Consider the following 21,702-nt stretch of genomic DNA (forward strand, 5'->3'; position numbering starts at 1 on the left):
GTGTGGAGTTTGTATGCTCTCCCTGCATCAGCGTGGGTTTTTTTCAGGGTACTCCGGCTTCCTCCCACAGTCCAAAGACATGCAGATTAGGTTAACTGCCGACTCCAAATAGCCTGTAGGTGTGAATGTGAGCATGAATGGCTGTCTGTCTCAATGTGTCAGCCCTGTAATAGTCTGGCGACCTGTCCAGGGTGTACCCCCCTCCTGCCCAGTGTCAGCTGGAATTGCTTTCAGGCCCCAACAATCCTGTAAACAGAAAACAGTTACAGATAATGCATGGGTGGATTTACAACTGATAAAGAGCATGGACACAGGGGTTCCAAGTTCACCAAAGCTGAACTCTATTGGATGGCACCACATGAAATTTGAAATGCTGTTTTAAAGGGTGGTGTGAATAGGTCCTAAAGAAAGGGATTTTATTTCTGTAAATTGATTTACTACAACCTGTGTGACTATTTTGATCTCATCCAGAGTTATCAGCTTTATTCTTTGAATGGATTCTAGCACTGGGTCATTTTTTTTAAACTCATGTATAAACTTCCTATTGGTTTGGTTGTATTTCCATTTTGGAAGGAGACATTGATAACATCCAACTGCTTTAAATTTCTTCAAAAATCATGGAGCATACCCATGGTATAGTTCAAAGTCTTCTCACTGGTGGTTTCTGATTCTCATCATAAGGGTTGATATGGTAATGACTTGTTGATTTGTTATTACTTCTCAAACCTTATCATCTGTTGAAGTAAATCTTCTATCTTTCTCTGTCTTTTCCATCTCTCCCTCTCTCATCCTGCCTCACTCACTCAGGCCCTCCCATCATCTCCAGTGATCCAGTCCAGTACGCTGTCAGAGGGGAGAGAGGAGAGATCAAGTGTTACATTGCCAGCACCCCCCCTCCTGATAAGATTGTAAGTCTATCCTTGGAAGTTGTAATCTGCCGCAGAGGTGCTCGACCTTTTCAGATTGCATCTGCCTCAAACAGAATCCTGATCACAACACCTCCTTGTCCGCCCTGAAAACAAAATGATTTCTATTTTCTCTCTTCAGCTTGGGTTAAATGATTGGCGAAAGTGGCATTATTCTCCAACTGTGTCACGAGCATGCTAGAACGATCTGTTCCTCCTCTGTGGTGGAAGGTGTGACTCATCAAAAACAGCTGCTGAAGTGTTTGGTTGAAATGAAAAAGGAGACACAGAGTACTGTACACATGTTCCACTGAAATGTTGGAGTGCTGCAGATAAGGTACAAGAATTCATGAGAAAATGAGAACACGGCTTCGAGTGGTGCTTATAGTAATAGTTATCTACACTATGAAAGGGTCAGTGCAACATCCATACCATCTTGTTTTTAGTATGAATTGAACCAACCTGCTAAAAATGTTCCAACCCAGTGATCCCTTTCAAAGTGGTAACCATCTTTTCTCTATAAGCAAGCGTTCACACAGATTGCCTCACCAGCAAACTGTAATGGAATATCCTCCTGAATGTGCCGTAACTGCAGAACTGTACGCTGTTTTTTTCATTCCTGCCTTTCTTAAAGCTGCTGAGTGCAATACTTGATCAAACTGCAGTTTAAAATAAAGTGTCTGTGCATTATATAAGTTGCAAAATGAGTGGTATGGTATGTGCTATAAAGCTTTTAAAAAAGGGAATTACCAGGATGCTCACAAATCACACGAAAAAAGGCAAGAAAATGGAGATAAATCCAGTAACGACATTTGAGTTTGAAGGCTAGAATGAGTGTGAGAGGGTGAGGGGGTAAAACAGATTGAAATGAGAGGGGGAGAGATGGAGGGAGAGTAAAATTCTGTACCTTTCAGCGTCAATTATCCAATTGTGCAGTGCCGACATGACAGAAATCAGAGCTTTTAGGAAGCTTCAGCCCCCTGCTGCACTGGCAGAGAGCTCAGAGCGTATAATGTGATACGACATTATAGTCTCGGCTTAATGCAGAGACACAAGGACTTATAAAAAATGGAGTATGATGCTGTGTATGTGTGTGTACAGTGTGTGTGTGTGTGTGTGTATGTGTGTAAAAGAGGCAATGAGAGACTGAAAGAGAGAGACGGAAATACAGACAGAGGTGGTGCAACTAAATCATTGTGAGAAAAAAGAAAGTGAGGGATTTTGAGAGGCAGACTGTGGAGACAGAAAAGACGCATTATGTAAGATTGTCGGAGAGAAAAAAAAGCAGAAGATTTTTTTTTATTTCTCCCTCATCCACTCATGATCACATTCTTCTTGTTCATTTTTTTTTCAAAACCAGGTTAAAAGGTACATTAGCCCAACATATGGGTCTATGTATATTTGATATCGCCATGTTCCATATTTAATACCCTCAAATTTCTACCTCAGCAGATTTTAAGTAGAAAAACCTGCTTGAGTTTTTATCGCTCATGTACACTTGCTGCACTGTGTGTGTATGTGTGTGAGTGTGTGTCTGTTCTGATTTATTTGTGAGGAAATTCTTTCTTTGCTGGCCTAAAAAGTTGCTGCACAAACTTTAATTAGGCACATACTGCACCAGGAGAAAAAAATAGATAGTTACCAAGGTGTGAGAATATAATTTGTTTTGCTTAGAATGTATTTCCTGCCCAGACTCGCTTTAGTCTCTCTTAACCTTTCTTAACACCAGCCCATCTGTTTGCTGAATGTTTACTTGTGATTATGTGTGTGTGTGTGTGTGTGTTTTGCGTCTGGATGTGAGTCTATTGTGGTTAATACTACATAAGATAAGATAAAGTGAAATTAGCATTATTGATCCCTCAGGGGAAATCGGGTGATTGCAGCAGTAAGGAGTGGAGTTTAGATAAAAATCAAACAAACGAAACATATTGGAAATTGCGTGCTAGCTATCCCATCAGCTTGAAGGACTTTTCCTGCTGTGTTGATTAGGAACAGATTTATAGATTTGCAAATGTTTTAGTATACAGATGTACCAAGCCTTTGATCTTATCTGAATCCTATACTGATGTACACCCGCTTTACCATTTTAATGCAATCCGTTTAAGTGGCAGATCACACAAAGTGAGGTTGAGAGCAGGTTTTGCCTACAAAGTACTCTCTAGTGGTCTGTAACCATGGATTACATACTAAGTGTGTTATGTATAAACTTATATTTCATTTGACCTATATCGCATTACATTGTATGAAGTTTTAAACTGAACACCTGTCCACAGTGCATTTTACTTTCTGACCGAGACTGTTCAAGTCTGAACACATTGGTCATCCATTAAAGGTTCAGTTTGTAGGGTTTATGGGGATTTATTGGCAGAAATGGGATATAATATAAGTATGTGTTCTTTAGTTTATAATCACCTGAAAATAGGTTGAAAATTTCCTTACTTTAGAATGAGCCGTTTTTATCTATTTAGGGAGTAAGTCCTCGTCCACACAGTCCACCATTTTCCACCATGTTTCTACAGAAGCCCAGAACCAACAAACCAAACACTAGCTCTAGAGAGGGCCATTTATGTTTCACGTTGGCCACCATAGTTAGCGACAAGCCACTGATTTTTAATATGAAACTGATTTATTCTGTGTTTTTTTTACTGGTTTAAATCACTGGGTCTGTTTGTTTTGGAGAGGAAGAGACCTCTGCAGATAACTTGGCTCTAAGTAAAAACCTCCTTGTCAGAGAAAAAAGAGGAAGCAAGTTGAAGCGCATCGAAATTACACTGACTTGGAAAATGATTTGTAATCTGTGGCTCATGGTAAGAACCCTCTGAACAATGAACACTGAAGGAATCCTAACTGGAAATTCACACTTGGCACATGGGAGAGGTTTCAGTTGGTTGCAATCTGCAATCCTCACCACTAGATGCCACTGAATCCTACAAACTGCTCCTTTTACACCTTTCCCCAGTGCACTTTGTAACCTGATTAAGACTGTTAAAATTAAATGTATAGGTAGATAATAAAGTAAATAAAAGACAAGGAGAAAAACTATAAAAACACTTTCATGAATAAGTTTTGCTAAGAGATTTTAAAGTTACCAAGTACCAACTTGGTTAACCTTAGATATTCGTCAGGCAGTCCGAGTCACTCTTGGTAATCAGGTAAGTTGTTGAAAAAAATCAGGAGAGCCCTCTATAAGGATCTCAGACTACACTTTGGCTCAAAAGGGATTGACATATCTATATACATTATGCAGCAGCTCATCTTGATACAGATGTATAGTTCCATCCTCCTCTCTATTTTTTCATCTAGTTCAGGACCAACATGTCAGTCATCTGAAAAAATCTAGAGGCTAAATAATCCTTCTAAATTTTGTGTTTAAGGTTTGGGCTTGGAAGGAGAACGTGTGGGAGAAGGAGAAGGGCACCCTGATGGAGAGGTACACCGTGGAGCAGAGTAAACCACCATCCCAAGGCGGGGCCGTCCTCTCCACCCTCACCATCAACAACGTCATGGAGTCTGACTTCCACTCGCCTTACAACTGCACCGCCTGGAACTCCTTTGGACCCGGCACCATGATCATCACACTGGAGGAGACGGGTATGGAAAAACCCAAAAGTAGGGAAATAACTGCGATTGTTGGTGTCAGTTGAATATGACAGTGTACCATGTCATGGTTTGTTACACAGTCTCTTTTATAGCATTTATCACCATAATAGAGCAGATCGAGCTGGACACCAGCGTCTGAAGTATCATTAACATCATGTCATCAGTGGTTGCTCCACTTTGAAATGCAAATAGACAATTGTTTTTGGTTGAACCTATCATTATAAAGTAAATGTTGATGGCAAAATGTAATGGTTTTAGATTGGTTCTTGATTTAGATTTAGATGAGCAGATTGATAGATTTAGATTGGCTCCCTGTAAACCTCGCTTTCATTATACAATTCTGTCCACCCTTGGGTACAATCTCCTGGGAAAATTAAGGCTTGATTTATGACATAAAGGAAAACGACAGTGCTTTTGTTTTCCCTAGGAGCTGTTGGTGGCTATCCTTAGTTACCAAAGAGATAAGTTCTTTGCAGTTACTGTCCCCAGTAGTGGAAATGGAGGACAGTGGAGCAACCAAATTAATTGTCTCTTTCCACTTTAAATGACAAATAAGTTGATGGCAGCAAACAAAGTGATTATGGCAAATAATATTTGTCACAAGCACAAGTCAAAATCTACCCACAGTAAGGGTTTTACACACTACACTCTACACTAAGATGGCACCCATTCATTCTAATAAAAATTGGTTTGCTTCATTGTGCTTTGTTGTCATGCACATAAAAAAGAGAAAGCTCATAATCATAAATCTACATGGTCCAAAGATTCATGAAAGAAAGACTGACATTTTAGTTGTGCTTTCCACACTTTTACAGGTATCACTTTTATAATGGCAGTCCATGAAGAAAATGTTTTTTAGCACACAGGGAATGTTTTTATTGCATTACTGCAGTTGGCCACTGGACCCTTAGAGACCATTTAAAGACCTTAAAAAAGTAGCATTATGTTTTTAAAAAAAAAGAGCAGAAGAAGACTGCTCATGTAAACAATGAATGTTTTTAAAACCTTAAAGGTCTAGTGTTTAGGATTTAGTAACATCTAGTGGTGTGTTTGCAGATCTGGAACTTTTTTGACATGAAAAGTGAAAATGCAAATGGCCTACCCAGAGACAGTGTCTGGTTTGTCCATTCTGGGCTTCTGTAGAACAAGGTGGCAGACTCCATGTTAGAGGACCCACTCTGTATGTAGATATAATGGGCTCTTTTTAAGATAATGAAAATACAGTGATTCTTATTTTCAGGTGATGATAAACAAACAAAAACATATGAATATCATATACAGTTTTTGCCAATAGATACACCTAAATCCTACAAATTGGACCTTCAAAGTCTTTGCTAATATTCTAAAGGATAAGAAACACGTTCAACCTCTTTCTTAGACCTTTAAGTAAAAGTACAAGCACACAGGTAGCATAATACACAGTCTTCCACGGCAGTACACCAGGGAAGAACTTCTACATAAAGCTGGCAGGCGTGGACATAATCAGTGCAGGTTTCCTAATGTTATATGAGGAAAGAAATGTATTCATCATGTTTGTAACACATTCTACAGAGAAATGTGGAGTGCAAGCTAAACAGTGTTTGTTTACAATGAAAATTGCACACAGTATCTTAAATGTCCCTGAGTATGTTGCTCTTCTCCTTCTCACAAATTGCAGTGCCCTTGAGCAAGATTATTACACAGTGGCCTCAGCTGGAGGACAGAGTGTTATAAGTCCATTCTAGATGGTTACGCATTTTATTGTGAGGACTTGGTATGTCACATTACATTGAGAAAATGATTTCTTCATGCTCTGTCAGTCTTATCTGGCTCTTATTCTTTCAGCTGTCAGATTTCGCAAGCTTCAGAAAATCTACCAAAATATCTTCGAGAGAGAGAGAGAGAGAGAGAGAGAGAGAGAGAGAGAGAGATTTTTTATCCCTTGTCTGACTTGCATGTCTTATCAACATTTAAGCAGCCTTCGGAGATTTAATATTAAGCCAGGACACACGATTTATACTTAAACGACACAAGAGTTTCTGTAACAATGAGGCAGCAGCTGTCCCTCAACCCTGACACTTCTATGCTTGTGTTTGTTTCAGATATCGTTCCGGTGGGAATTATCGCTGGTGGTACGGTGGGCTCCTCCATTCTGCTGCTTATGTTTCTACTGGCGCTTGCCTTCTTCCTGTACCGCCAACGCAAAGGCAGTAAGTGCACACAGTGGTTCTCTGTGTGTGTGTGTGTGTGTGTGTGTGTGTGTGTGTGTAAGGCACACACACATACTGTATGTGTCTATCAGTCTTTCTTTCATCTACTCACCCTATCTGTCATTCTGCTTCTCCACGTTCGAAGAAAGGAACATATGCCAGCTGTATAGCATTTTATTCAAATGAGATTAATGAATATTCATATAATATGGCAAACTGCCTTAAAACGCCTACTGTACCCTTTTCATTCTGCGGACATGGAATTGTATGATTATTTTTTAAATAAATTGTATTTATGTGCCACTTGTACACCCGATAAAGTACATAAATAACAGGGCAGAAAACAAGAGCATTTAAAGGCAAATAGTATTTAAATGATGAATTCCTATATGTTATTTCTACAGCCAAAGGCAAATCCAATTAGCATTTATGAGCACAAACCACACTTCTGCAAACCAGGGAGCTAAGAACATGTGGTGTCTTTAAGTTGTTTCATTCTGAGCTGCTCCACAGCAAATAAAGAATTGGGAAAGACAATGAAGGTGACTGGCAGAGTCCCCAGAGGGATTTTCTGGGGATAAGAGTATATTTTCTGGTTCAGAGCTGATAACACCACTACAGAAAAGATACCATTTGGAAATAGAAACTCAAACAAACATCGTTGCGGCTCCAGATAAGCTGTCTCTCATTTGTTGTGCGATGCTGCAGCTCCAGACTTCACAGATTTAAATCTTTACTTTTAAGGTCTCAGCTTTTGGAAGAGAGTTGTTCATGTTGACAAATATTGACTGCTCGGTGCTAGGGATAGATTAAAATGAGCAGTATTATCATTTCAGGTTACACAAGGCAATTTTACTAGGGAAATATACCTGCTTTACTGGCCTAAAATCCCAGTTTCTGCTGCATAACTCCTACATAACTAGCCTAACTAAAAGCCTCTTAATGAAATGACATCAAATATGTTTAATCCCTACCTATGCATATTTAACTGTGCACTGCTGTTGCTATTATGTTAATATGACAGCACTCAGTTCAGACTTAAACCACGTTACAGAAATATTACTAGATCCTAATAAGATTGCCGTCATCACTTTAAAGTGATGCTGGTGCTCATCAAATATGAGACAAACATGTAAATTTGCCCACACATGTAAGCACAGTAACAAGGTGCGTGTCTGAAAAGGGCTTAAACTACTGAAGATTCATCTTTTGCTCAGAATATTGTGTCTTTTTTTCTGTTGCATAGTTGTTGACCATGACTGAAACAAGAAAGTTAAAGGTATACTATGCAGGATTTTCCTTAAAAAAGTCAACATTCTATAGACTCATTACAAATGTAATCCCTCTCAGTCATCGCTTATGGCAAACTGGAAGTGGGCAGTGGTGAATTTATCTGCAGAGACTCTGCCCTGTGCCTCTATTTTCTTATTTTCTTCTTCTTTTGTTGTGTTCAGGACATTTCTGGTCACAGCGCACAGGTATGGTAAGAGCTTTATAAAAAGCAGCCAGATGGCACACATTTAAGGAGAAACTACGAAGATCGCTGCCAAAAAAATATGTATATATATATATATATATATATGTAGTGAGGTGAAACACCAAGTGGACATGCTTGGGTTGGCTTTCACGTTCCCAGGAGATACTGCTTACAAACAGTAGCCGACAATTCCTGCAAAGTATACCTTTAAAAGAAAACTGGGATGAATGTCTTAGTCTTAACCTTCAAGTCTCAAGCAAGTCCCAAATTACTGTGGTGAGAATCAACCAAGTCAAGTCCCTACTACACTGCAAAAACTCAAAATCTTACCAAGAATATTTGTCTTATTTCTAGTCAAAATGTCTTATTTCTAGTCAAAATGTCTCATTTCTAGTCAAAAAAAATCTCATTTCACTTAAAATAAGACTCATCACCTAAAAAGTTACTTGTTTTTAGGCAATTTTCACTTGTTTTAAGTAAATTTTCACTTGAAATAAGTAGAAAAATCTGTCAGTGGACCAAGTTTTTTTTTCTTATTACAAGCAAAAAAAACTTAAGTAGAAAAATCTGTCAGTGGACCAAGTTTTTTTTTCTTATTACAAGCAAAAAAAACTTGGTCCACTGACAGATTTTTCTACTTATTTCAAGTGAAAATTTACTTGAAACAAGTGAAAATTGCCTAAAAACAAGTAACTTTTTAGGTGATGAGTCTTATTTTAAGTGTAATGAGATTTTTTTTGACTAGAAATGAGACATTTTGACTAGAAATAAGACAAATATTCTTGGTAAGATTTTGAGTTTTTGCAGTGTATAAGTTAAGCAAGACAAGTCAAGTCATTGCTCGGGTCAGGCAAGTCACAAGTCAAGTCATGTGAAATTGCAATGATTCGATACACTAATAAGAAAGCAAAAAAGACACAATCACGTACGTTTCTTTGTGGGTTTTGTAATGACAAATGAATTGGATGTTGTGGTGGTCCTGCCACTGATTTCTGAGCTGCAGATCTACCACTTCTTACTACCTTTAGACTAGTCCTCTTCGTGGTAGCTGCCATGTGTTGGTCTGCCACATCCTAGTAGGTTGCCAGGTCTGTGCACATTGCACTAAAAACAAAAACAAAACTTAACCTCTTATTGTTAAGAAAAATGCAAATATCTAATATCAAAGTGAAGTCCTTTTGAGTCATCTGTCTCAAGTTAAGTCAAGTCTGAAGTCATAAACACTGAGTAAAAGTCAAGAACTTTAATCAGTGTTAGTTGAGCAAGTCTCCAGTCTTTAAATTTACAACTAAAGTCTGACTTGAGTCAAGTCATGTGACTCAGATCCCCCACCTCTGCCACCTTCTGCTCCACCAAAAAACTCAAGAGAAAATACGTAATTGTTGAGCAGTCTACAGCTCATTGATGTTACTTTATTATGTATGATTACTGAGTGATAAAGTCCTTAGATACCTTTTCCTGGTATTTGAGACTAAATGACTCAATGCAGAATTAAAGCCCCTATATGCAGAGTTTTCTATGTGGTGATAACATCTTTCAGTTTCAGAAGTTTTTGTTTTTAGGAAAAAGAGACAATCCCACAGTGTCTTTTTTAAACTACCACTAGGAGTCACCAATGCCATTTAGCTGCTTTAAACTTAGTAAAATAGCATAAAAATAATATTGGCTCTCAGTAGGAATGTGTGGATTAAAATAAATGATCATCAACAATCAAAAGACTGGGGCGCATGGTGGTGCGCTGTTAGCACGGTTAGCACTGTTGCCTCACAGCCAGAGGGTTCAGGACCCTTCTGTGTGGAGTTTGCATGGTCTCCCCATGTCAGCGTGGGGCCTCTGCAGGTTCTCTGGCTTCCTCCCACAGTCACACAGATTAGATTAGTCGGTGACTCTAAATTGCCCATGGGTGTGAATGTGAGTGTGAATGTTTCTCTGTATGTGTCAGCCTTGTCTGGCAACCTGTCCAGAGTGTACCCCACCTCTTGTCCAGTGTCAGCTGGGAAAGGCTCCAGCCCCCCATGACCCTGTACAGGCAATGAATGACAGAAAGATCTGCTACAAAATGCTAATCTTCATTTTCAGCTTTTGCAACCTCTAAGAAGATATTTATGCCAAAGGAATTTTGTTACCTCATGGTAAATACTGAAGAAAATAAAGGAAACAAGGCCAGTGGACAAGACAAGTCAGATGAAAACAGCATTAAACAGAATAAAGCGTTGTTTTTGTTTCTTTTCTAAAAATAAATCAATAATTTATCTTGACCCAGAGTATGACCGGAGGTTGTGTTTTTCTTCCAGGTCGCCGAGGTGTCACCCTCGGTAAACCAGACATCAAGGTAGAGACAGTCAACAAAGAGACCCACAGCCTGGAGGAGGAGGCAGCCGACGTCTCCACAGCTACCCGGATGGTCAAGGCCATGTACTCCGTGAGTAAACACCCATCTGAGTCACCGGGGGCCGTGGAGAGGAGGCGTATGGGTCAATGGGCTTAAATGTACAGATACACCGACACAAAGGGCGACGTGGCAGGAGAGGCAGAGACACACACTCACACTTGAAAGTACACACACACATCCGCATAGAGTAAAACAGATGCCCAAGGCTTGTCTGCAAATAAACACAAGAAAAACATCAACAACGCACACACTCAACCCAAAATCAAGAAAGCACATACTGCGCTGCTCATATATAAGGATGAAGAAGATGGACGGACAAGAAAGCACCTATACATGCGATAGATGCACACACAAACAACCTTGCAACACACACACACACACACACACACACACACACACACATACACACACTCTCTTTAACATTGTGTTCCTTTTAGAAAAGCGTTCACCCCGGGAAGGCCTGGAGAATCAAATCGGCGTCGCTCATTTGGAGCGGTTATAAAGTTCGGTCCGAAACCTTTTTTCCAATAAATAACCGTTTCTCGTCTTCCACTCTCTTGGGATGAAAAACCTGAAACTCTGTTTTCCTCTCCCCTCCCTCTCTTCCTCCTCCTTTCCTTTCTCACCCTCCCTCTTTCCGTGTGTGTGTTTCGTTGTTTGATGGTTTAGTTTCTGCCCTCTGTTTCCCTCTCTCCCTCCACTCAGCCATTCAAAGATGACATGGACCTGAAGCAGGACATCAGGAGCGAGAGCGACACCAGGGAGGAGTACGAGCTCAAGGTGAGATGGCAGCTCATGTTAGCATTTTGACTTTGGATTTTTTTTTTTTTTCTGCAACATCTTGAACATTTTATCCTGCATGGTGCACAGACAATCAGACATATCATATGTCATGAACTTTGTGGTCATATTCATCATTAAGTATCAGTTACAAGTTCCTACTTTTTCCTCAGGTCCAGCATTTGTACTGCAATTAAAAGTTTGATTTTTATAATAATAACATTTTTTTTCACAATCTGTGCCACTGAATTCACAAGTACAGATGTTGGCGATTTTGCATCATTTGCAGGATTCTGCTCAGACCGTGATCAATCCTTTATTTTGGTTTCTTTAATCTGGAGTGGTGCAAAAATCTCCTTATAACCTCAAACCTTGTGTTTTGAGGTTATAAGGAGTAGTAGTGAGTAGTTCTCACTACCACAAACTATGCAAACTAAAGGAGGAAACAAACTGCTTCAAACATTTATGGTGTGACACCAGCCTAGTAGAACTTTTATTCCAGAATTAGCTGTTCCCCAGGTAAGCTTCCTTTCACCTTGCATTGGAAACCATGTTTATTCTGGTAAAATGAAGTTGTATCATTATGTGTCATGTTCATACACATACTGTGGGCTGCGTCACTCACACACCATTACATTTTGGACATAGCATGAGCAACAGCACGTCACCAACTGCACCGACATCACCATCCATACCAGCCTGCACTGTGACTGACAATATACTGCACATACAATGAAAGAAGTATGTAGTAATACGAGGCCAAGCTCGGCCTTAGCTAGGCTTAGGTGTTTTTACCACTTAGCAAAATGTTGTTGCTTCGTATAATATTTAACTAATGTTCTCCCCTCTGATCACAGGATCCAACAAATGGTTACTACAATGTCCGAGCCACCACCCATGATGAGGCGCGCCCCCAGTCCCGTGCCATCCACTACCAGGGCGAATTCCGTTCCCCGAACCCAAACAGCGGACCAGCCGGTGCCACCTCCAGCGGACCCCCAGCTGGCGCCAGCGGTGCTGTTCCCCCCAGTGCGGTGCCAGGTTCAAGGGCAGGCTGCTATGACCCTCGCCCACCTTCTAGGATGTCCCATGCCACCTATGCTCAGTTCAACACCTTCACCAGGGTGGCGCAGAGCCAGCAAGCACCTCCCAATCCAGCTCTTCAGTCACCTGGAGAATACCCCGGAGACTGCGGCCTGCTGGACAGCACAACACAGCTAGCCTACGAAAACTACGGATACCCTTCCCAGTATCCCAGCTACCGAATGGGCTTTGCTCCGCCCATAGAAGAGGGACCAGCCTATGAGATGTATCCAACAGGACAAGGGACCGGGCCAGGGCCAGGGCCGGGTCCTGGGCCTGGACAGCAAAGTCCTGAAACAGGGCTGGGGCAGTATGGAACCGCCACTCGCTTCTCATATTCGTCTCCGCCCTCTGACTATTCCCAAAGACACACACAGCGGATGCAGACTCATGTTTGAGAAACACACACTCTTTGACTTGCTTTTTGCAGCTGCAGTACTTATTACACATAAAACAAAAACACAAAAAAATAAAAAATACATAAACATTTGAGATTCAGTTTTAAGTTTCCATTGCATCCAGTGCATGGAATTTGGTTCATTTTCTGAACCAATAAAACATCACAACAATGCACAGCAGTTAGCAGCATCGCATATAATACAGTTAGCAGCAATACATACAACACATGCAAAGCAACATTCACACACATTTGCGCAAACCTTCTGTTGCGTGCAGTGTTTATGCTCCATTGAAAGCAACAGCGAGAGCCACAATCAAGAAAAAAGAGACAAAAAGAGAAGAAGAGCACTTTGAAGACAGGAAGAAGAAGAGCGCCAGGAGCTTAAGGAGGAACAGAGGAACCTTTTTCTTCCTGCAATCCTCGTCTTGCTCTTGGATCATCTCCCTGCATCACATTTCCCTCCCACCCCATCTCTGTAAATAAGTGCAAATGGAGATTTGGGTCATTTTGAAGTTATTTCCTTGTACAAACCTATACAGTGTGATGCAGTACAGTGACCTACAGCAACCCTCCCTGTAATCCACACATTTTGCATTTTCTGACTCTCACATATTGCAAAAAACACACACATAAACAAATCTTTGAAGACTTATTTGTTTTGATGTATTGCAGCAAAGGGCAGCTTGGACTATAAATATATTTGGCACTTTTTGATCCCTTTTTCTCACTTAAAACGTGCCCAGTGGCCATTGCTTTCAAGATCTACCTTGATTTAAGTGGGGCAGAGCTTCTTAAAGTGGTACAGTTAGTGACCGGAGTGCCAATGCTTATGTGCCAATACACACAAACTGTTATGGTGTGTCTTCTTTTGTAAAAAGTGGACAATAAGGTGGTCTGGACGAAGAGGTTTTGTACATGCCACATCTGAGAGGAAAGGAAAGGAGTGGTAGCAAGCGTCTCTGTATGCTCATTCTTCTCCTCATCTGTCATTTTTAATCATCATGATACATTTCTATACTTAACATTTCACACGAGGTCAATGCTGTATACAGTATTTGTGAAACGAGGTGCGGCGGGAGCACTTTTTCATTCAATGAATTTCTGCAATTTGTACAAAAAGATACCTCCCCTACCCTCAAGTGTCAAACAGTATTTGTTTCTCTCACTTGCACAGTAGTATAGATTTTTTTTCCATATTTATACCGAAACGTATGAAAAAAAAATGGCATTCAGAAACATTTTATAGTATTTTTATAAGGAGTTGTGGACCAAAGGTTCAGCGTTTTGGGTGAAACTCACTTTTTAATGTGTATGTGGCGACATGATCGTTATTGGAAACGTTTTGAGTTTCTTTGAAAAGCGATGGATGGTGTTTTTCAAGTGGATGTTATAGACTTAAATTAGAAAATTTGAAGAGCTTCATTCCAAAATGATAAATATCCAGCAAGGGCAAATCTGTTTGGTGGATATCTCTGTTTGGTGTGAAACTCTTTCTTTGACTTCCAGTCTTCTGACTGGACTGCCTTTTTCACACGTCGACGACATTCAAAATGATGGATGGAGAACAAACAGCTGCTCACTCTGAGCTGTGCTGTGAACTTTGTAAGCGATGAGAAGGTTCAAGTGTAGTCTAACATATCAAAATGAAGGTACAGAGGGTTCTATCTAGCTCATATGGTACTTTGTACATTTATATGTAAGTATACTGGTTTGTTCACTGCAACAGAATATTTGGTGGTATTTTATGTCTGAGATTTTTTTCATTATATTGTGTCAGCTGTGGTACGTGTGGTTGGCCTTTAACCTCACAGGTTCATAATGATCAGCATTTAAAGTGTTGCTACTAACCTCTAACCTCTACTGATGCAGCTACTATACATGTTTTAATGAATCTCTACCACCCCACTATCAAATTATTTTCCACCAAGAGAGAAGATTAAATTTGTATGGCCGACAGGATCTCACAGCGCCTGCAGTCGTAATTTTGTTTAATTACTCAACACCAACCAAGACCAAATTCACACTATGGTCAGCTTGCAAAAAGCAGTGTGAATGTACCTGTCTGCAGTTTGAACCATTAAATGACTTACTCTTTTCTTTCCTGATATCAATATCTTGATGACTTATTATAATTAAGATATTATAAAAAAGAAGCCTTACTCATAGAAAAAAGTTGCCTCAGTGTCAACTATGGATGCAACCACTGACCCAGGATTGAAGACATTTATTTCATAGTTATAGAGAACTAAAAGCTTTGAATGGCTGCATTTGGCTCCATTTTGCATTCTCCATATAGAAAACAATTAGGCATCTTAATGGCTGTTGATGAGCAGTGAGCCCAAGAATTCTGTTTTGGCCAACTTATGTGAGCCATTTCTCCTGACGTTCACCTCTACACGAAACAATTTGACCTCCAGCCCCTTCCACCAGTTGTAGAAATGGTTCATGTTTACACACTGAACTTTGTGAGAGAGACTGGCTTGCACTCTTCAATGAACCCTCACACAACTTCACCTTTTATGGTGACAATCATGTGCTGATTAGCCTCCACAGCGGCAGATCAATCTTTATTTTATACTGAGGTTGGATTTATAAGGTTCCATCACTAATGTAACCATTTGTCGGCTTTAATTCTTTAAAGGAACAGTGTGTAGGATTTAGGGTGATTTAGTGGCATCTAGTAGTGAGGATTGCAGATTGCAAGCAGCTGGAACTTCTCCCGGTTAGATTTCCTGCAGTGTTCATTGTTCAGGTTTTAAGTGGGAGCTGAATTATCTGCAGAGGTCTCTCCCCCCCCCGAAACAGACAGACCAGGTGATTAAAACTGATAGAAACAATGAATAAAGCTGTAACAGGTTTCATTTTTTTGTGCTGTTAAACTTGTCAGAGATGGGCCTCTAGTCTAATAACTGCCAATAGTGCTCACAATTTCTCCTCTGATAACATAAGATGCAGATGTTCAGGAGTTCAGCAGAGGTCTTTTCCTCTCCAAAACAAATGGAACTGGTGATTTAAACCAGTAAAACCACTGAATCAAGCAGTTTCACATTTAGAAATCCATGTTTTTATGACCATTACAGAGGCCGAGGCAAAAATGTGAATGGTCCATCTAAAGCATATTTAGAGTGACAGAAAGGCTGCTAACTATGGAGGCCAATGCGAAACATGAATGGCCCTATCTAGAGCCACTGTTTGGTTTGTTCATTCTGGGCTACTGTAGAAACATAGCAGTGCAACATGGTGTTCTTCATAGACAAGGACCTGCTCCCTGTGTTGATATAAACAGGTAATTCTTAGGCAAAAAACACACTTCTAATTTTCAGGCAATTATACGCTAACATAGTTATTGTATTATATTCCATTTCCGCCAATATATCCCCCTAAGTCCTACACACTGAACCTTTAAGGGACACTGAATAGTACATGACTCTTTTAAACTTGTTTCAGCAACCACCAGGAATTGCTTCAACATTTTATTTTTCATCTTGTCTTAAGGGCACATATGCTTTATTGGATAGTCACAGTAAAGAGGTTCTGTGTGAAATAAAGAGTCACCCTCTTGTATCTCTGCCTTACATTTTTGAGCAGTTAAAAAAATGATAGCCAATGAGACGAGGCTTTACAGAAGACCAGAGGCTGTAGAGTGAAGCTAGATATCTCAGCACCTCCAGAGGTAATCACTGAGTCTTTATACTTATCAGCCACCCTATCAACCCCTCACAGTTACAGTATATTATGGTAATTCTGCACAAAGGGGCAGTAAAAGTTGTATTTATTGCCCCTATTTTGAATAAACACTTTCAGAAAGCAAACCGCAGCCACGCCATTTCTGATTAGAATATCAGATGGAACCTTGTAGCTCCAAGGTCACCATATAAACCATTTCAGTAGTTATAGAGAGAAGAACGGCAGATGGAGCACCCTTTTAAATTTATATGGTTATCACAGCCTTGGTACTGCATACTATTACCTCTTTACAACCTTTTTACAGAGTTGTAGCTGTGCAGTATTTTGCATCTGACTTGAAATGTCGTTATGACCTTGTGTAGAATAAGTAAATTTGACACGGAGGAGACCAACAAACACCGGCAGGCCGTCCAGGTACTTAGTCATTACCTCTTAACTGTTTACAGTCTGTTGACAGTGGGGATGTATAAATATGTAAAAGACAGAAAGCCAAAAATGCAAAATATGTTTAGATTTGGTTTAGCAATGAAAATGATATGCAGTTTAGAAGGTAATCTGGAAGTGTTTACTCCGCTAAGTTGTCATTTCATGTCTTTTTCCTCCTTCTCCATACATTATACCTGTCACGCTGTACTCTCTCCCCTGTGTCATATTAACAGTCACCTACCAGCTGCCGAATTAAGAGGCTGAATCTGTCTTCATCGAAAAAAAAAAACTTCATTACAACATAGCAATCCTTTCTCTCATCAGTTTCTTCCAAATTTTCTTCGAGCTGATAACATATGGAGTAGATATAACAATCTTAGCTTGCATTAATATGTGTATGTTGGGGGAGTTGGGAGTCTGTAGAGAATATATAGTGTCATGAGCTCATGGCGTCATCCTCATTTATTTCTCTTTCTTTCTATGAAAATCAGTATTTGAAATCTTATTTTCTTGGTATTACTTTGTGGTGTTACCTCGCCAGTGGAGGAAATGGCTGTGGTCAAAAGTGTGTTTGAACTTTTATATACAGTGTGTCATTTTATTTTGTATGCATCAGATGGGGGGGAGGGGTCTGATTAATCAACCCAGTGGAAAAAAAAAGAGAGGCCATGTGTGTGTCTGTGGCCAAACTGACTGCTCAGCCAGGCCACAAATAGCCAAAACTCTGTCTCAACTAGGCCAACCCAGGCTAGAACCAGGCCAGGCCCACAGCTAACTGCTCTGTTCCATGCTGTGCTGTGCTTCGCCATCCCTGGCCAAGACTGACTCGAGTGGCTCAGTGTCCGTTTTTACCTTGTGGAGTCTTCAGTGAGTGCCAAAAGACTGTGCAAAAAATGAACTGAGCAGACAAACAAATGCAGCAGCCATTTGTGTTTATCGTGTTTATGTGAATGTTGCTTGTGTGTGTGTGTGTGTGTGTGTGCGCGCGCGCACGCGTGCGCTACCCGTCTGTATCATCATACATGCACATTTACTGTATGTGTCCATATGTGAACATGCATGTGTGTGTGTGTGTGTGTGTGTGTGTGTGTGTGTGTGTGTGTGTGTGTATTTGTGTGTTTGCAGCCTGTAACACCAGTGTGTTTTCATACCATTATAAATTTGTTAGGACCACTGGACTGTGAAAATTAGGGTTTGAGTGATTTGACTGTTTTGGGTAAATGTCAGACATTAGCAACATTTTTCCTCAATTTCTGTGTAAAATGTTGATTGCTCCTATTTGTAGCAACAGTTACTGCAGCCTTCATTTTAACTATAAATTATGTAGGAGGGACAGGATACAGCACTCGCAACTAATGGTTAAGGCAAAACAAAATAACCTTGACTCCCAAACAAACATCAGCCAACATTATCATGATGTCAGACTGAATAATGAAGTGAAATGAAATGCCAGTTCAGTCTGACTGTGAGGCTAGTGATCAGAAACACAAGGTGCTCTCCATTTGTTGCTATCCTGGCCTCTTTGCTGCCCCTAGTGGTAAGCAAATGTGTTAATTTCAACAAAGCACCCGGACCTGTGTTATCAAAATGCACTTGCAGCTACCAACATTGATCACAAATAAACCAGGACTAAAATGTTAAGGACTTAAGCTGCCTTAAAAAGCTGCAAAATGTAACAGAACTTAATCTACATTACATATGGGCATAAAGTGCTGCAGGGATGTTTATTTGTAGGCCAACAAAGGAGTTAGCATCACCCTGGTTCCCTCGACAAAAAACAAATGGGATTTCTTCATTGGATTTTGGATTAGTGCAGAAAATAAGCGCTGTGGCAAACAAAAGTTTATGAAACTTACACGTTTTGTTCACCTTAATCATCTTCACAAATGAACACCACTTGCGTAAATGCAATCACCAGAAGTGCAAAGCTAACGTAAGGCTATAAAGGGACTACACCACAGTCGCACAACTTCACTGTTGTCTTACAATAAGGCTGTAAAGCTGTGTTCGGCATGATGACTGTCTGTACTCTCATTCAGCCATTTGTTAGCAACCGTCTTTTTAAGACATGCGAACTTCAGTATTCACAAGTGGGGTATTTTTACCGATGTATTTCACATTGTAGAATAAAACTTGAAATCTCTTAGCTTGTGTTAACCATAGGGGTGTAAATATTAAAACAATTCTTTTGGCAGTGAAACGATATTTTCTGGTATTACAAAGTCTGCCACAATACAATTTTGATTCAATAAGATTCAGGGGCCTGTGATCGATATGAGACGATATTATATGCCTATTTACCACAATCTGTTACAGAAGAAGCTGCTACACCCTTTTTTTTAATACTTTTGGCCATAAAAGGTAAAAACAGTACATAAATAGTAAGTGCAATAAAGTTTCCTTTAAACTGACTTTCTGTCAGAAATTCTTCTCTGGAAGAAATCTTTTCATTTTAACCCAAACCATCATCTTTTACCTAAAACTTCAGGGCTATCTGGCTTAAAGCTCTAATTAACAACAACAAGGTCAAATAACAAAAACAAATTCAGCTCAGTAATAGCTGTCAAGATACATAGACAAAGCAATTGTTTTTAGCAAGTACCCACCATTAGCTTAAGCATGTTTACATTGCATAAATTAGCCTAGCGGCTAGCAGACTTTTTTCCTCCACTCATAGCTTAACAAATTACATGTAAAGTTATTATTTTTCTTACTCACCCTTGGTTTAAGTCACTGCATCTCCCGACAGGAGAGTAAGGTTGAATTTCAGCCTGCATGCAAGGTTTTTTTTTTTTCAGCCGAAAATTGTTGAAACAAAGAAGCTAATGTTGCTGTAGCTATGTGAGAGTCCGGTCAGGCAAGTAACATTACGTCGGGTTTTGTCTCACAACTGCATTGACCCCCATTGATCTCTATTTTCTTCATGAACCGAAATATTTCCACACTGATGATTTTTTTTCCAAGTAGATACTGTTATCCTCATTGTCTTTCTCTTGGCTAGTTGACATCTGCCTGCTGCTGTTCAACAGTGATGCAGACTTTCAAAAATAAAAGTGTATAACATAAAGATGATGATATGGATAGCTGTTCACTTTGCATCTATGATATTGGCTCGTTGATCATATCAGTACAGATCGATGGATCACTTAACCACAGACCTTATTTCAGACATCTAACCAAAAACCCATTCAAAAAACTGACTAACTTCAAGACGAACGCACCGGGAGTGCTAAAATGCTATCTCATTTCCTGGTTTTAGGACTCTTTCCTACAGCACTTTATTTCCACCTGGTCAGGGAGATTCAGTTTGAAACTATGTATGTTTGGAATACAAATTGTACATTGTGAAGGTGTTAAATTAAAGATGCCATATCAGTCAAACCCTAGTATAAAGCAGGACAGCTGGTAAGACAGAGTGAAGGAGACATTGTGTTGCCTTAGGTCACAAGGAAGGAGCCGAGCTCGTCCCTCATCCAGCTGCTGAGCCTGTCTGCTCTCTAAAACAGCTGCACGAATGAACGGGATTAATTGATGTTCAGCTTGATATCGTTAAGCATATGAAGACGATGATCAGTACAGTGAGAAGGATTCCATATTGCACTTAAAAATGTTTGAAGTGGAGGTGTGCATGGGGGTGAGAGACGGTCAGTGTGGGTGTTCATATAAGCATATATTCTCCATACTCCAGTTCTTTATTTTTATCCTTATATATTGTTCACATGTGTATTATGTTTATGTTGGTTTTGAGTACTTGTTTATCCCTTTTATTCGAGAAAAGAAAACTGTACAAAACATACAAAATATTATTGAAATTTTCTTTTATTTTCATGTTTGAGTTCTGTTTTTTTTTTCTTTCAAATTGTATGTAATTATTTTTCCACAGTATTACAGAAAATAAAAGAAGACACGGCTTTTCATAAGAACAGCAGCGAAGGCTCCTTTATTTTTTGTTTTTTAATCATGCCTGGGTTTACAAAGAGTTCATTTTATTAAAGGTTATTTTGCATTTTTAGACACGAGGCTCTGGGATGTGGCATAAAAATGGTTTCAGCTCCTTACTTTTGAATAAAGTTTGTGCATCAAACATACTGCTGTTTATTTAGGTCAATCTATGAATGACTGCGCCCAAACAGTTGTTATGACAGTTTCACAGCTAAAGTAAGTGTGTGTCTATGTATAGCACACAGGCATGAGGGCATGTTGAGTGTTTACCTGAATGTGAGTGTGACGGTGGAGCTCAGAGCACAACGCCAAGACTAACATCTGCAACGTCTGCAGTCCCCTCTCTTTTAAAACTCCTTTCTGTGCCGTCCTCTTCCTCTCCCCTCTAATCGTTCTCACTTCTCCTCTTTCTCTAATCTCTTTACCATTCCCCTAATGTTTCAGTCTCCACTCTTACATTTCTCCCCTCATTCCTCATCCTGTCACTCCTTTTCACATATAAAATTGTCCGAATGTCCTCCGAACATCTTTCCTTTCACTCACCCTTTGTCCTCCTCTCCTCTCCTTCAGTCTCTCCTCAAATCATCCAGACAGCCCTTCTCTCATCTCTTTAACCTTTTCCTTTCCTTTCGTCTTCTCTCCTCCCCTTTCACTCCTCCGTCTTGTCTCTTCTTTTTCTTTTGCCTTGCCATGTCTGTCCTCTCCTCTCACGTCTTCCTTTCAGTCCTCCAGTCACATCATATCCCATCTCCTCTGCTCCCTTTTCATTTCTCTTCCTCAGTCAAGTATCTCCCTCTCTTTTTCTTCTCTCCTCGTCTGCT

General features: G+C 40.0%; 1 protein-coding gene across 2 annotated transcripts in view; it reads left to right on the forward strand.

The window, feature by feature from the left end:
- The window catches only part of kirrel1b (kirre like nephrin family adhesion molecule 1b), a 90,079-nt gene extending 69,200 nt beyond the window's left edge, over nt 1–20,879 (forward strand). Inside the window, exons 10-15 of one of the 2 annotated variants that reach the window (XM_049597869.1) lie at nt 808–908; nt 4,280–4,496; nt 6,587–6,694; nt 10,466–10,593; nt 11,233–11,343; nt 12,201–20,879. In XM_049597869.1, coding sequence (XP_049453826.1) covers nt 808–908; nt 4,280–4,496; nt 6,587–6,694; nt 10,466–10,593; nt 11,233–11,343; nt 12,201–12,824 — 1,289 coding nt within the window. In that variant the 3' untranslated portion in view covers nt 12,825–20,879. The remainder of the gene's footprint in view (nt 1–807; nt 909–4,279; nt 4,497–6,586; nt 6,695–10,465; nt 10,594–11,232; nt 11,344–12,200) is intronic. The other variant, XM_049597870.1, reaches the window with a different exon arrangement.
- The last annotated feature ends 823 nt before the right edge of the window (nt 20,880–21,702 follow it).

Source organism: Epinephelus fuscoguttatus, linkage group LG15 (genome assembly GCF_011397635.1).
Source record: "Epinephelus fuscoguttatus linkage group LG15, E.fuscoguttatus.final_Chr_v1".
In the NCBI taxonomy this organism is placed as follows: domain Eukaryota; kingdom Metazoa; phylum Chordata; class Actinopteri; order Perciformes; family Serranidae; genus Epinephelus; species Epinephelus fuscoguttatus.